This window comes from Pieris rapae, chromosome 23, assembly GCF_905147795.1.
Source record: "Pieris rapae chromosome 23, ilPieRapa1.1, whole genome shotgun sequence".
In the NCBI taxonomy this organism is placed as follows: domain Eukaryota; kingdom Metazoa; phylum Arthropoda; class Insecta; order Lepidoptera; family Pieridae; genus Pieris; species Pieris rapae.
The window spans coordinates 1,324,515-1,338,952 of record NC_059531.1 but is presented as its reverse complement, the minus strand read 5'-3'; the positions used below and the strand labels follow the sequence as shown (position 1 = coordinate 1,338,952).

The following is a 14,438-nucleotide window of genomic DNA, read 5'->3' as shown; positions in this document are numbered from 1 at the left end:
TTGCACCCGTGCGAAGCCGGGGCGGGTCGCTAGTATATATATAAAATTCTCGTGTTACAGCGTTCCCATACTCCTCAGAAACGGCTCGACCGATTCTTATGAAATTATTTATGCATATTTAGTAAAGCTGAGTATCAGCTACTATCTTTCAAACGCCTAAGTGATAAGTCCAGTCTAAACATTTTATTTTTATTTGTTAGGCAATTTTACAAATTACATAACTACAAGCCTTAACATATAGAACATATCTCTCTATATCATCAACATAGGTTCCATATGATAGCTACTAAAAATATTGGCTTAAGTAGGCGAAACAAAGTTCAGTACAGCCAGTAATTACTAGATTATTATGATTAAATGGTAATGGTGGATTAAATAATAAATGGGAGCGGTCAGACAATTTAAATAAAACGTACTCATTCTAGTTAGTTAGTACAATTTAAAAACAAATTTTAATATCATTAACAATAATTATAATATAAAACAAAATTAAATGTATGTAAATACCAGTAGAATAGCTTCCGTCCTAGATTGCGCCTGCGCAAGACCACGTTGAGTTATATTAGTGTGTAAACAGTGTGAATAAAGATATACTAATACATGAAGTGATCATGATCTACATGATCATCTATTTGATTTACTGATGACGTAATCACCAAAAAAAGAAAATGGAAGACACTTTGTCTTTGATTTTATTTTATTTTTGAATAGTGCTTACGTAATACTTGAGCGGTAATGTACCGAAATTGTTTGGTTATGGTTGGTCCAAATGGCTTAGCCTTACACCAAACATATGACCTCTGAGGTTGAGAATTTTCACTTTTATAAGAGATCAAAGCGAACCTCTTCATCGAAATGTCAGAGGTGAGCTGACCACGATGACTGACGTACCCACGCTCAGGAATCCACTTACGAGCCATATTTAGCGCAAATGACTTGTAGATATTATTAACACGTAATCCATCTTTTACATGGTCAGAGAGTATATGAGGAAGAATTAACGGTTATAAACGAAAATTTCACTCATGCGTTGCCGGCATTTCAAAAAGTTGGCTCGGAAATACGTCGGTGAAAACACCCAGTTCTGGGATAAGGAAAGCGATGGCCCTCTTGCATTTATGTCTGACGAGGTATGAGGGGATGATTGACAGCAAAATGCTGAAGATAGAAAGAGATGGAGACGGTTGGAGGCTTTTGAGGAGGTCCTTGAAAAATTTATAGTTTTTTATTAAATATATGAGGCTTAGTAAAAATTATATTATAACAGATATTCGAGATAGATTTTTTTTAAAAACCTTACATTGTATACTCTTCAAAGGCCGGCGTCGCACTCGCGAGTCCTGGTATTGAGAGTGTCCATAGGATGCGGTATCACTTACAATTAGAGCCAACTGCTCCTTTGTCCCCTGTCCTATAAAAAAATATAGACTATTGTATATACTGGTTTGTGTGTGTATAGTGAGCCTCTTTTTATATTTTAATTCCTAAAGAATTTACTAAAACTAAGAATATTTCAATATTAGCAAATTTGAAATCATGACCGGCGCACCTGCGCTAAGCGATGCCCCATTTTCGTGCTCGATGCGAAACATGTAACAACCAATTAAATCAGTCGTATTGTCGTGAACGTATCTCAAGAATCGCGGACCGTGTACCAAAAACCCATTAACGATATTCTAGCGATAACTTAGCGATAGCGAAAGACATCATCAATAAATTTATATCAATCTTGGTACAGATAAACCAGTGTAAATCCTCTCATAAATTGTCATTCATAACTCATAAGCATGTTAGGACTGTCATATGTCATGTATTAATCTTGACATGTCTTACCACAGACTATAAATCCACACGTGTCCACAGACTATTTGCATAAATAAATATGCTATCTGTTAACCCTAAAAATAGCGTTTTTTTATAATTTTTAATGTTTATTCCCGCATTAATTATATACGCACCTGTCTTCACTAATAATCTCCAGTCTCAATAGATTAGCCGTTGAATAGCTTTAATTAACAATATTCCAGTACATAGTTTATAGTTAGATTGTAAGATAACGCGCAAGATAGTTGAACAAGTCTTGTCTGAATGCTAGACTAACTGGAGACATATTGATAGTGAACGTTGCGGTATTCATAGTTAATACGCAACTTTAATACACAGTGTGTCGAATAAATTAAAATTAAATGAGGAGAAGGTTTACAAAATTGAAATAAAATTTTAAATGATTGATAATCTAATATATAAAATTCTTGTCACGGGGTTAGTAACCGAACTCCTCCGAAACGGCTCGACCGATTCTCATGAAATTTTGTGTGCGTATTGGGTAGGTCTGAGAATCGAACAACATTTATTTTTCATCCCCCTAAATGTTAAGGGTGGTCCACCCCTAAATTTTTCGTTTTTATTTTTTTACGATACACCATACAAAAATACAAGCAACCCTAAATTTTCACCCCTCTACAATCATCCCTTATGTTTTTTTTGTTAATTATAAACTTTAATTTTTTGGCACAAAAACATGGCAAAACAACGTTTGCCGGGTCAGCTAGTCATATATAAGATTTCTATGCATCCTGTGCAAAAGGATTTTTAAAGAAGTAACTTCAGGGGCGTCAGGCACATAAAGCAGATGATGATGATTAGTAAAAGATACAAACGGATACAGAAACCGGACAAGACTCGACGATGTTTTTTTTATAAAAAAGTAATCATATAATTCATTAATACTTACAGTACATTCTCTTATGAGACGTTTATACGCTAACAGTGTTGATGAAATAATAATTTACTATGGCCATATCACAAAAAGTTATAAAAAATAAGTTATTCTATCTCTTTTGATCACAGCGTTAATACAATTTGAAAAAAAGAGATTGTTGAATATTTGAAGCCAATATGAGCCCTTTAGGTTTTACCACGCTCTTAAATGGTATAGATGTCGCAGTAAAGGAGTAAAATCAGAGATGTAATTGAATCTCTAGACAGTTCAAGTCGCTAAAGTGCCGTCTGACATATGACTGAAAATTTCTATTCTATTTAGATCTTTAATTAACTGTCTAGAGATTCAATTAACTCTCTGATTTAACTAGTTTACTGCGACATCAACATTCTCGTTTCCCATAATGTCCAATAACATAAATGTCATTCGGATTTATAACCCTTAGATAAGCCAAGTTAGTTTTATTAGCGTTGCAACCCTATTAAATATATAACATTATAAATGTTATCTTAGTTATCAGCTAATAATATTCACGATTAAAGTCTGTTGTTACCCAGCTTCAAACAAGGTGTTTTATTTAACATATATCTGAACATACACAACCGCCACCGATCTTAATTCGCAAAAAAAATTGTGGGATGAAACGTGTCAAAAGCGAAAAGCCGTAAGCGCATGATTACACATCTAAGTAGGTTTTTTTATTCCTAGAAGAGAAATTCAAGTAATCAAGCTAATGACGAATAATCATGGCTTGCGGTCACATATGACCTTTATAAAACAAAAAAGTTATTCGTTTTCTTCAAAGAAAACATTAAAACACGAAAAAGTGTTAAGCGATTACTATTTTAATAGCCTTCAAAAATATATAAATGTACTAGCTGACCCGGCAAACGTTGCTTTGCCATGTTTTTATGCCAAAAAATTAAAGTTTATAATTAACAAAAAAAACATAAGGGATGATTGTAGAGGAGTGAAAATTTAGGGTTGCGTGTATTTTTGTATGGTGTATCGTAAAAAAATAAAAATGAAAAATTTTGTCTAAAAAATAAATAAAAAATTTAGGGGTGGACCACCCTTAACATTTAGGGGGATGAAAAATAGATGTTCGATTCTCAGACCTACCCAATACGCACACAAAATTTCATGAGAATCGGTCGATCCGTTTTATAGGAGTTCGGTTACTGACCCCGTGACACAAGAATTTTATATATAAGATATCAGGTGCCACTTTATTGGTAAAGGTTGGTTGTAAACTTGATTTGTCGGGTATACTGACTTACCATAGATGGGGCAGAGAGCATCCGAAGTCAGCCTCCATCGCGTCCGGTCTTAAGCCATCTCGCTCCAAGTCTTACCGGCTCTCTGCCTCATCTGAAACCTGCCCTGCCTGCCTGATTGCCTGGAACGCCCACGCTTTCTTGCGGGTTTCCAAGTGCCTATATGAGAATATTCTAGTGATAACTTTTGCGATAATTTGGATGCGGTGTTTATGGCCTATCCAACTTTTGTGTCGCTTGATCTGTTGGAGATCTTTTCTAGCCAGTAGATGCCCCATGAGATTACGATTACTGATGTGATGCCGGTCCACTCCGATTTTTGGACCTCGTGCGATGGGCAGAACGAACTCTATTACTAACACTTGCCCTAATCAAAGTGAATACAGGTCTTTAAGCTAAGTGTATCAAGTGTGAGTGTGATACTCGACACCGAAGCATTGCTAAATCCTCTTTTATAAAGTTTCCTTCATCCATCTTTTAGAATTTAGATGCACACTTTCTATAACATTAGTTACACATACACAATCACACAGTCAACATCATATATTAATAATTTTTTCAGTGCCCTCGTTGTAAAACTAATTGTGTTAGTTATTTTGTAAAAAATTATAGTAAATAACCCTAGTAAGTCTTAACCTGTGAAGCCTCAATCTAAATTCTATATACCATAGATAAATAAAGAAAGATTTTTTTTCGAGTTCTCGTAGTACATACTATACGCCCATGTGCCATAGCTCCCTTTTATGACTGTTCTGTTTATAAAAAATGTGCTTGCAGTCGTGGAATTAGTTATTTAATAGACAATAGACGTTAAAGGTCATTTTCCCGCTGAGACTATTACGCACACATTTTTGCGATGCCAATGGAGGTCGACTGGGTGGTATTAACTTTTGTTAAGCAATTTTAAACAGAAAACTATGTGTTTTATAAATAAAGCAGTGGGCTCAGATTTGTGTATGTATCATGATTGTCAATGTAATAGACAATTGTGCCTGACATACGACTTTTTGGGTCTAAGGCAAGCTGCTTTCCATTTCCGTTCGAGTGAATGTTAAATGCGCCATAGAAAGTCCATTGGTGCATAGCTGATGTTCCACCCTACGAGGGAAGAGAGACACAAACCCTGACCTAGCCCAAGACTGTTTTCGGAAATTAAGTTCAACAATTTTCATAGAGTTCGAATACCGGTGGTGATCTAATATTCTTTTCCAATGTAAACGAATCAACCACATCAACATATATATATATTATTGGTTATAGGTATACGTATATAAATATATTATATAAATTCTGTGTAATTAACTAATCGATTGGACCGTGGTTGAATTGAGAATGGTTTAATAATGGGTTAACTACATATAACTATATGTAGTTACTTTTTTTAGTTTTTTTAAGTGTCTAAAAGTGTAGTCCGCTAGTAAATATTATTAATTAAATGTAGTGAAATAAACCTTACCTTAAAATATCGCAAGATTTTTCGAAAACATATAAACGAGTTTACGGTTACAGTAGATGTAATACAATACGACGTTTCAGTCCACAGGTTCGCTCCAATTCGTGTCACTTGACAGCAAATTCTCGTTTTACGCGTAATAATAATTCGTTAAATTTTTGATCAAAAAATATTGTACAACAATGTACTTACAGCTGATATTTGGCTTATCAATTTAAAATAAAACTTTGTAAAGTGCCTATCTAAAGTGCAAATCAAAGACAAATCTAATATTGGAAGTGTAATATTTTTATAACTTTTGTAAGGTTAATGTTTACCATATGTTTCAGGATAGATAGCTTGTAACATATTCATTATATATGTTATGGTGAACTTTAATAAATAAATAAATGTCTGAATTTTTTAACACCGTCGTACCATGATTTAATTTTGTTAATTTATTGAAGTTCACACTTCATATATCAAGCGTTATCTACAGTATATGTTACATCTTCTAAAATATATGACAATTTTGGTATTCATAAATGTTGCTCTAAGCAAAATTAAAATGTGATTTATTAATGTGAAGTCTGCCTTTATTAATGTGTTCACGCCGTATTCTCTAAGGAAATTTTAAAAATAAACACAAAGTACCCAAGCTCATTCAGAAATTATCAACTTCTATTTCCATGATTCATTTGTGTGTATTATTCTATTGTTTTTTACACACAAAAGTCGGAATTAGACGGCGATAGTACGCGCGATTGCAGACCGCTTATTCATCATTCCGAGAATATCATCCAATTGTAAAACATTTTATTTAATCAATTCAAATCAAAATTAACTTATTCAATTTAGATGCTTAGGGCATGCTTATGAATGTCAAAAAAGTTTACAAAATTCGATCGCAAAACTACCAGGAGGCGTTGTTCTAAAACGGGCAAGAAACTCAGCAAGTTTTACCCTCCCTCTACATAACAATTAACGGAAAATGTAAATGATAAACCACAACGTCATTAAAGTTACATAAGTAAAAAATAAAATAAAAATCTGTTCTGTGATTTACCACATTCACCATTTAGTTAATAAACACTACGATATGACGATCAATTTAAAGTAACGAAGATAGAAACTCAGTTAAATTTTTGCTCTTAATTAAAAGCCTAAACTGATCAAGCCGTTACATGACAAGGCTTCGTGACTCGTTTGCCCTGATTTCATACAGGATCTAAGCACACGACTATTGTTAATTATATATTCAAATTCATTATAATTTTATGACCATCATATTATCTAGTGGCTGGCCACTCAGGTAGGTTTCAACCCGGCTATGCAATTAATTTTTATAAGGAAAACCAGCAATTCTAACCTAAAAGTAGCACATGACTCCCACACCAAGGTCTAAAGGACCGCCCCAATACCGCCCTGCATCAGCAGGCTGCGAACATAACCCGAAGGGAGTACACTCCCCAAATGGGCCAGAGCTTACCCCTTTCAAGGGAATGTAAAATCATGATTGCATGAAATACAATCTATAATAATAATTATTTAATTTACTCCTATAACATTTACAACAATAAATAAGATGATAGTTAAAAAGGTATTGGTTTCCAGACTAGGTAAGAACCTGTAATATGGATAACTATTAACTAGTCTTCCATTCCACGGCAGTTATGAACCAAAATATATAGCACCTACTCGTGTTTAACAAAATATGATAACAATTTGAGGTCACGTACATACAGCAGGGTATGAGCATGGCCTAGAGGCTTCAATGTCCAACTCTCATTCTTGGGGATCGTACATTCGATTATTAGCTGTGCGCCAATGGACTGTCTATGTGCACCATTTACACTTGCTCGTACGGTGGGGAAAAATATCGTGAGGAAACCGGCATTTTTAGACCCAAAAAGTCGAGTGTATCAGGGTCAGAAGGTTGATCTACTTGCCTATTAGAGAAATCTGAGGGCAAAACCTAAATGTTTGTAGCGTTATATATCTCTTATTTATCGTTTTTCGTTTCAGATATCATGGAGTCACACCTCATAGTTCATCAGCCAGACGTCTGACTTATCCACGCGCAGGCAGAAGCTTGGAGTGAATGATGGGAAAGAGGAACGCTCGGATCAAGATTGCACACTCTGTTGGTCCGCCTATCGCTGTTATAATAGGCACATCTGAGTAGCCCCAGACATCCCAGTCGACTCAAGCATCATCAGTTACCGCCGCACTAGCGACTGCCAATAAAGTACAAGTCAAATCGGGTTATAGCACGTGTATTTACATAGATATATTATTTTTAGTACAAACAACTGGACGAGGTGATTATTTATGCGTATAGGTTAGATATTAACTAAGTAAAAATAGTCATGACGGCCACTGCACCCGAATTATCAAAATCAGATTTCTTTGATTTTGTCACATCCAACGAGATAACAGACGCCCAATACAAACAACAAATGCGATCTGTTAACGTATTCATGGAATCACCGGATTCACGCTCTAATCCTTTATTATCCGAGGAGCCCAAGGAACAGAATAACAACAACCTGCTGAGTATAACGTGTAATCAGACCTCCAGTAATGCTATGACCACGGCAACCACGTCTAATTCATTACAAAGTTTCGACTCCATATGGAATGTGGACAGAGATCGTGATCGTTTAGAAACAGCTATGTTAGAGGATTTGAACAAATTTTACTGGAATCAAGATAATGAGATAAGTGGAACACACCCGTGCACAGATACAGCCATTTCCAATAAACTTATCAGTAATAACACAGATGGGCAGATTTATACCCTCACTGTACTGAATCAAGATAATTGGGTGAAAGACGAGGACGTATCTATGTCTAGCCCGGCTGATATAGAACCAAATTCTTCGCTCGATCTTGAATCTATCTTGAATATGAATGGGTTCCCCAACGACTTCAACCAAGACACGCTGACTGCAAACATACTACCTAAAGTAGAAAGCTTCAGCTATGAAGAGAATTCATCGGAAAACCGAAGTACAGATTTGAACACAACAACACTTGTAAAAGTTGAGCCATTCAGTTACGATGAAACTGAATTCCAAGGAGACAAGAAAGATGAGACAAATCGAAGTCCCATACTTGGTACATCGCTATTAGATGGACAAGTTGAATTCAATAATAACAATAATGATTGGAAGTTAACAGACCAAAATACGGAATCAAATGAATCATTACTGAGAAGTGCATTGCAGGGTAAAGCTTTCATTCGTTATAACACCTTACAAAAAAGTTTGACAAAACTTGACGCAGAGGCGGAATTAAAAAGGGTTATTATTAATAATAATAACAAGGCGGATGTCCCGTCAATGTATCAGTGTGATAACAAGGACACAGATGCGGAGCTGCTAATGTCAATAGCACCACAGAATGGCAATGTAAATATTTCAATATTACTAGAAAATCCAACTGCAAGTGTTGTTGCCAGTGGTGAAAATTCAACGCCAACACAGAGCGTTGACGATTTATTATTCTCCCAGCTTGACGTGACATATTCTGATGACTATGAGAAACTGAAGAGAATAACAACGGAACTAGGAGAATCGGTACAACCGTTCTGTACTGTGGAGCCTATCGACCCATCACGCAGTGTATATAATATTCACAATGTGAATGGTGAGCTGGTTACGATGATACCAGCTGGAGAGATTCAACTATCCCAACATTTGCAGATGATGACGGCATCCCCAACTGTGTCCAGTACGAAATCAATTGGGAAAAAACATAAAAGGTTTCAGAATAAGAACACTTCTCCAACTTCACAAGCACAATCGGGGACAGCAGTACAAGCGGCGACATCGACATCAAATGGCGTGAGAAAGGAGAGATCCCTCCATTACTGTTCAATCTGCTCGAAAGGGTTCAAAGACAAATACTCAGTAAACGTCCACGTCAGAACGCATACAGGGGAAAAGCCATTCACCTGTTCCTTATGTGGCAAAAGCTTTCGGCAGAAGGCACACCTGGCCAAACATTACCAGACACATATTGCGCAGAAGACAGCTGCAGCGAACGGGGCTAAGCCAACAAAGCAGAGATAACCACCCAGTCCACAGTTTCAACTCGCATAATAGTCAATATTTTTCACAGTGATAATAAATGTATTAAAATAAACGAATCCTCGAAGGCTGATCACATGAATTTGGATAGGTGCTAAGTAGATGTAAAGACAGTTTTTGCGAGTGTCAGTGATATGAATAACATTTATGGCATATTTGTTAATTTGTATGTAATTCCGACCGTTACCGATAATATTTAGCTTTAGCTAGATTATTCTAGATTAGTGTTCACTAAGCTATTTTGTATACTTTTTCATATTTAACAATGATTGACTCTAGGAAATTTGTGAAAGCCAAGCGCGTAAACAGAACGAAAAATCGTCTACGTATTCATATTTATCCATGTTTGAATAGAGGAAAATTTTAGAATTTCTTTCCAAACTGAACAATTACGTAAGTAGTAACAAAGCATTGATGCTGCAATAAAAGATAGGGCTTTAATTTTAACAGCGTTATATACAAAAAATAAACAGTCGACTTTTGATAATTTGACAATCGTTAATTTGAATCTCTAAATAGTTATTTTCGGCTCCCTTGAACACTCGATAAATTAACAAAACGCAATTTTAATTGTGCCTTGGTGAGTTGAAGGAATATTTTGTATGACAACATGCAATATAATTTCATCTCTATAATTCGCTCACACAGATTACGAACTATTGAAATAAATATTTGTTAGTTGTATTTAATTGTTATTAAACTTGTTAACTAAACGTCCGTCGTTACAAACTAAGTGTTTTTTAAGTCAGTTTTTTAAGCGCCATATGGAACCAGCTCCCACTAAATTATTCCAAACCAATTTGACTAAGGTCCCTTCAAGTAGAGCATAACAATTCTTAAAATCTATGTAAGTCTATTGGCAGTATTACTCAACTTCATATGAGATTCCTCCCAGTTTGCTATATAAAAAACTTATTTAAAATGTATGTCTGGCCCCATGAGATTCAAATTATCGAGAGTCGAATGTAGTCCATTAATAGATGATTATAACATCTACATCTAGCTAAGTGCAATTTCTCCTGCAATGTTTGTGAGAACTTTCTAAAAATAGTAAAAAAATAGTCAAATCGGTCTACTATCTTTCACTCGAGCATACACTGCAATATTGTATCTTATTTTAGCAACGTTTTTTCCTCATATATAACGTAACTTTCCAATTATTGAACTATTACATTGGAATTTTGTGGTGGCTTTTTAAATTTCTCTTGAAAATCTAAAATTGCTAGGTTTCTCCCATACACTACATTAATCGCTCCCTTTACAGGTGAGCCATGATTACTACAAATCTGTAACAATCGATTCAATCTTAAAATAGATCTCCTTTCCACTAAATTGGACTTTCTTTGTTTATAAAGCCGCGCCCTAATACTCCGAACGATACTCAATAAATAATTGTATATTAAAAGTGATAGAAGCATTTTATAGCTATTTTTATTTGTTCTTTATAGTCAAATGTCGCGCAACATATGAACTTTCCATTGCAACTTTTATTGTCATTTGCATACTTAATATTAGTATAAAAATATTTAATAGAAAACAATTAAGTACGTCACCATAACTTGTTTTAAGACAGTATTATAGTATTCCAACTTTCTACTTTCGTTTAGAATTCAATATGAGACCATTATTTGAAATTAATTAGATTAAGTATTAATTATATCTTGCCATTTTGGTGACTCATTAGCACATAACACTGCCCTATGATCTCTCTGTCCAACCAGAGACTATATTTGACACAACGAACTGTTGTCTATACTCATGTAGAATAAGTTCTGATTCAAGTTACTCGACAGATTATATTAAAATTTATCGTTTACGGTAAAAGTGGTAATTAAATACTCATATATTAAACTAAACGTGGAAAATTATGTGACAAACCACTTGAATCTCATTAGGTCTTATTTGAAATTAGCGAATTTATTATAGTTATGTATAAGTTTTTCGAGAGATTTACCATAGATAATAAGATTGGCTACTTAGTTTTACAACATAATTATAATGGTTGTTAATATATTCTATCGTAATGGATCTGATTATGAAATTATAAATCCAACTATTTAGTTTTGCATTTGTTCCTGAGATGAATTTTAGATTTTATTAAAACTTTTAGACTAAGTTTTTACGTTTAATGTTTGGTGGACGCGGATGAATTAAAATTATTTTTCGACATTTGTAAATATATTATTTATAAAAATATTGCTCAAAAAATTACACTTCGTCCCTCAAACCGTCCTGTACAATATTATTTATTTAGAATTATTAAGAATGGAAACGAATGGAATTTGATTTAATCAGAGCTGTGATTATTGTTTATGGTAACTGTTCATTGATTGTTGAGATAATGTTGCATAGTCTGTGGAAAGTCTTCAGATGTGTATCGGCTGCAAATTAGACTTCTGCCGTTTAAAGGAATACAAAACTATTCACTAGCGTGTCGTATTTCTCAATTTATATTTGCAAGTATTTTTTCTTTTAATCGATTATAACGAAAGAAAATTTATCTCAGGTATAGTAATGTCGTTCTAAAACAATTAACACTAGTCTCTGGGAGATTTTTTTTATTTGACAGCCAGTATTTCATACATCCTTGACCGATCTCCTTGGTGATTTAAAGAACCATATTCCATATTCAAAATCCAGGCACAGAAAATTTAGACCCTGTTTACAGAAAAAATATATTTACGATTTCTAAACTATCTTAAACAATCTCAACAATCAATAACTGTATGACAATTTGTCTTCCATCATTATTAAAAATATAACCTTATTAGATGTAAAAAGATATAAACGTAAAGGTTTGCCCCGTAAATTTAAAGGCTTAATTGTCTTGCTCATGAGTACTTAATACTGAAATTATATAAATCAATCTTACCATCGTTGATGACAACTGCCATCGTGCTGTTACAAGTCCTTTGAATCGTGAAAACAGTTTACATGTAAGTTTTTACAAAGCTTAATTTGGGACTAGATATTTGAGTATCATTCAGAGTCGAGAGTCATTTTTGACGTATGTAAGTCATACTTAGCGCGTCAGAATGAGACTCACACCTAAGTCTGACTGTCGTTCGTCAAGTTTGGATGGATTTTGACATACAGAATCATGCCACCTAGTCTTGACTCTAAATGTTGCTATTTCTTGGAGTGGTTTTGTTGGACTCCTGCGCCGTGCCAACTAGTGCAACAATCAAAGTTGAGGATTATGTAATGTTGACGTATGTAAGTCTTACATAGAAGACTGACTTTCATGCGTCAATATAGTATAAACATATAGAATCATAATTCTTTAACTTGGCTCTAAATGTTGCTATATTTTTATACAACGCAATCTTTTTACATCGAATGTTAAAACTATACCATGTTTACAATTTTACAGTTTTTTTTATGGAATTTATATATTTCTACTTTCCTACTTAAGTTTGCTAATAAAATGTTTTTATAATAATTTGTTTTTATTCAACATCTGCAACCCATATTTCTAATTCGGCTTGTGCTGCCCCCTGTTCAATAAAGTTTCACCAGCTACCAACACTAGATGTCTGGTTTCTGAATATAAATTAATTAATTAATTTTCATAAATAAATTAATAATAAAGAAAATTACAAAGGGTTCTGTATATACAACGCTTACTCTAATAAGCATAAAGTTATGTTTATAATGTTTAAAGAACTTTTTTATCAATACAAGAAAAAATATTTTATTTATACGAGAAACTTAATATAATGTATAGAGTGAGATGCACTTCGCCATTTCGTTTATAATGGTAGAATCCTCCCAATCTAATTTGAAATTTTATTTAGTACATTTATGAATAATTTTAATTGTCACTATAACTGGTTTTAATTAAGTGAAATTGTTTTGACATAGTTCTCACTGTTACATAAATATTGTACATCACATGACTAGTAAAATATTTAATCATCATTAGATGAAGAAAACTACCAAACTTTGCCGCTACGCTAATATTTCTTGACTCAACAAATATGAACAAACGTCATTATTACAAAACATTTAATTCTCCAAAAATGCCTCGCTTCGCAACTATCGGTCGTAACAATAATATAAATCACAGTTTTATATCCACCATTTTGGATAATTTAGTCTCAGAAAGCGCGGCAACCCACCACAGAACACAAATGAAAATATATTTTACGCAAAATTTATATTCAACACTACATTATATACTAATAGTATTAAAAAAAATCTCACATTGTAATAGATAAACATTAAACATTTGATAAATATAAAATTAAAACAAATATAAAAGTTACTGAGACAGTGTTTAATGCTAGTATTCCTAGCAATGCGATACTTATTCGTTGAGGAAAACCAGCTCGGAGATCAGCAGTACTACCAGGTGCCAATCTTAAACTAGCTGTGTACTGGAAGCCAAGGCCCAAGAGTCTACTCCAAAGGAAATAAAATGGAAGTTGGAAAGAGATATTTGAGCCGAGTATTATTTTTTACCTGCTCTGTGCCAATTAATGAATACAAAAAGAAAAAAACACAATAAGAAAAAAATAAACTGTCATGTTGTTTTATCAACTGTAGTCTGTGGACTATTGCGCCTTTTTTTAGTTTAATTACTTCCTTAAATGCATTTGTCTGTGTTGTATGTTTTAAAATTTAAGTAAAAACTTAATATTTTTAGCACGAATAGTTATTAAACTTCCGGTAACGCAACCTTGACCTGTGGCTATAAATTAACAATGTCTAATGTCTGTGACATTTAAAATAACCGGATTTTAAAACATGAACTTCAAGACGAATACGGTACATAATTGAACGGTTTGGGCAGCTAAAACAAGGCGATCCAACACATTTTTTAAATATTGGCTTACTGGGTTATTTTAAATAAACTAAATTAAAATTAAGTACCCAATATGGACCATTAATCGATGAGTACGAACGTAAAA

General features: G+C 33.8%; 1 protein-coding gene across 2 annotated transcripts in view; it reads left to right on the top strand.

The window, feature by feature from the left end:
* The window catches only part of LOC111000945 (zinc finger protein MSN2), a 72,029-nt gene extending 59,576 nt beyond the window's left edge, over positions 1 to 12,453 (top strand). For both annotated transcript variants that reach the window (XM_045633506.1, XM_045633507.1), the window contains one exon: positions 7,457 to 12,453. In XM_045633506.1, coding sequence (XP_045489462.1) covers positions 7,801 to 9,507 — 1,707 coding nt within the window. In that variant the 5' untranslated portion in view covers positions 7,457 to 7,800 and the 3' untranslated portion in view covers positions 9,508 to 12,453. The remainder of the gene's footprint in view (positions 1 to 7,456) is intronic.
* Positions 12,454 to 14,438: the final 1,985 nt, after the last annotated feature.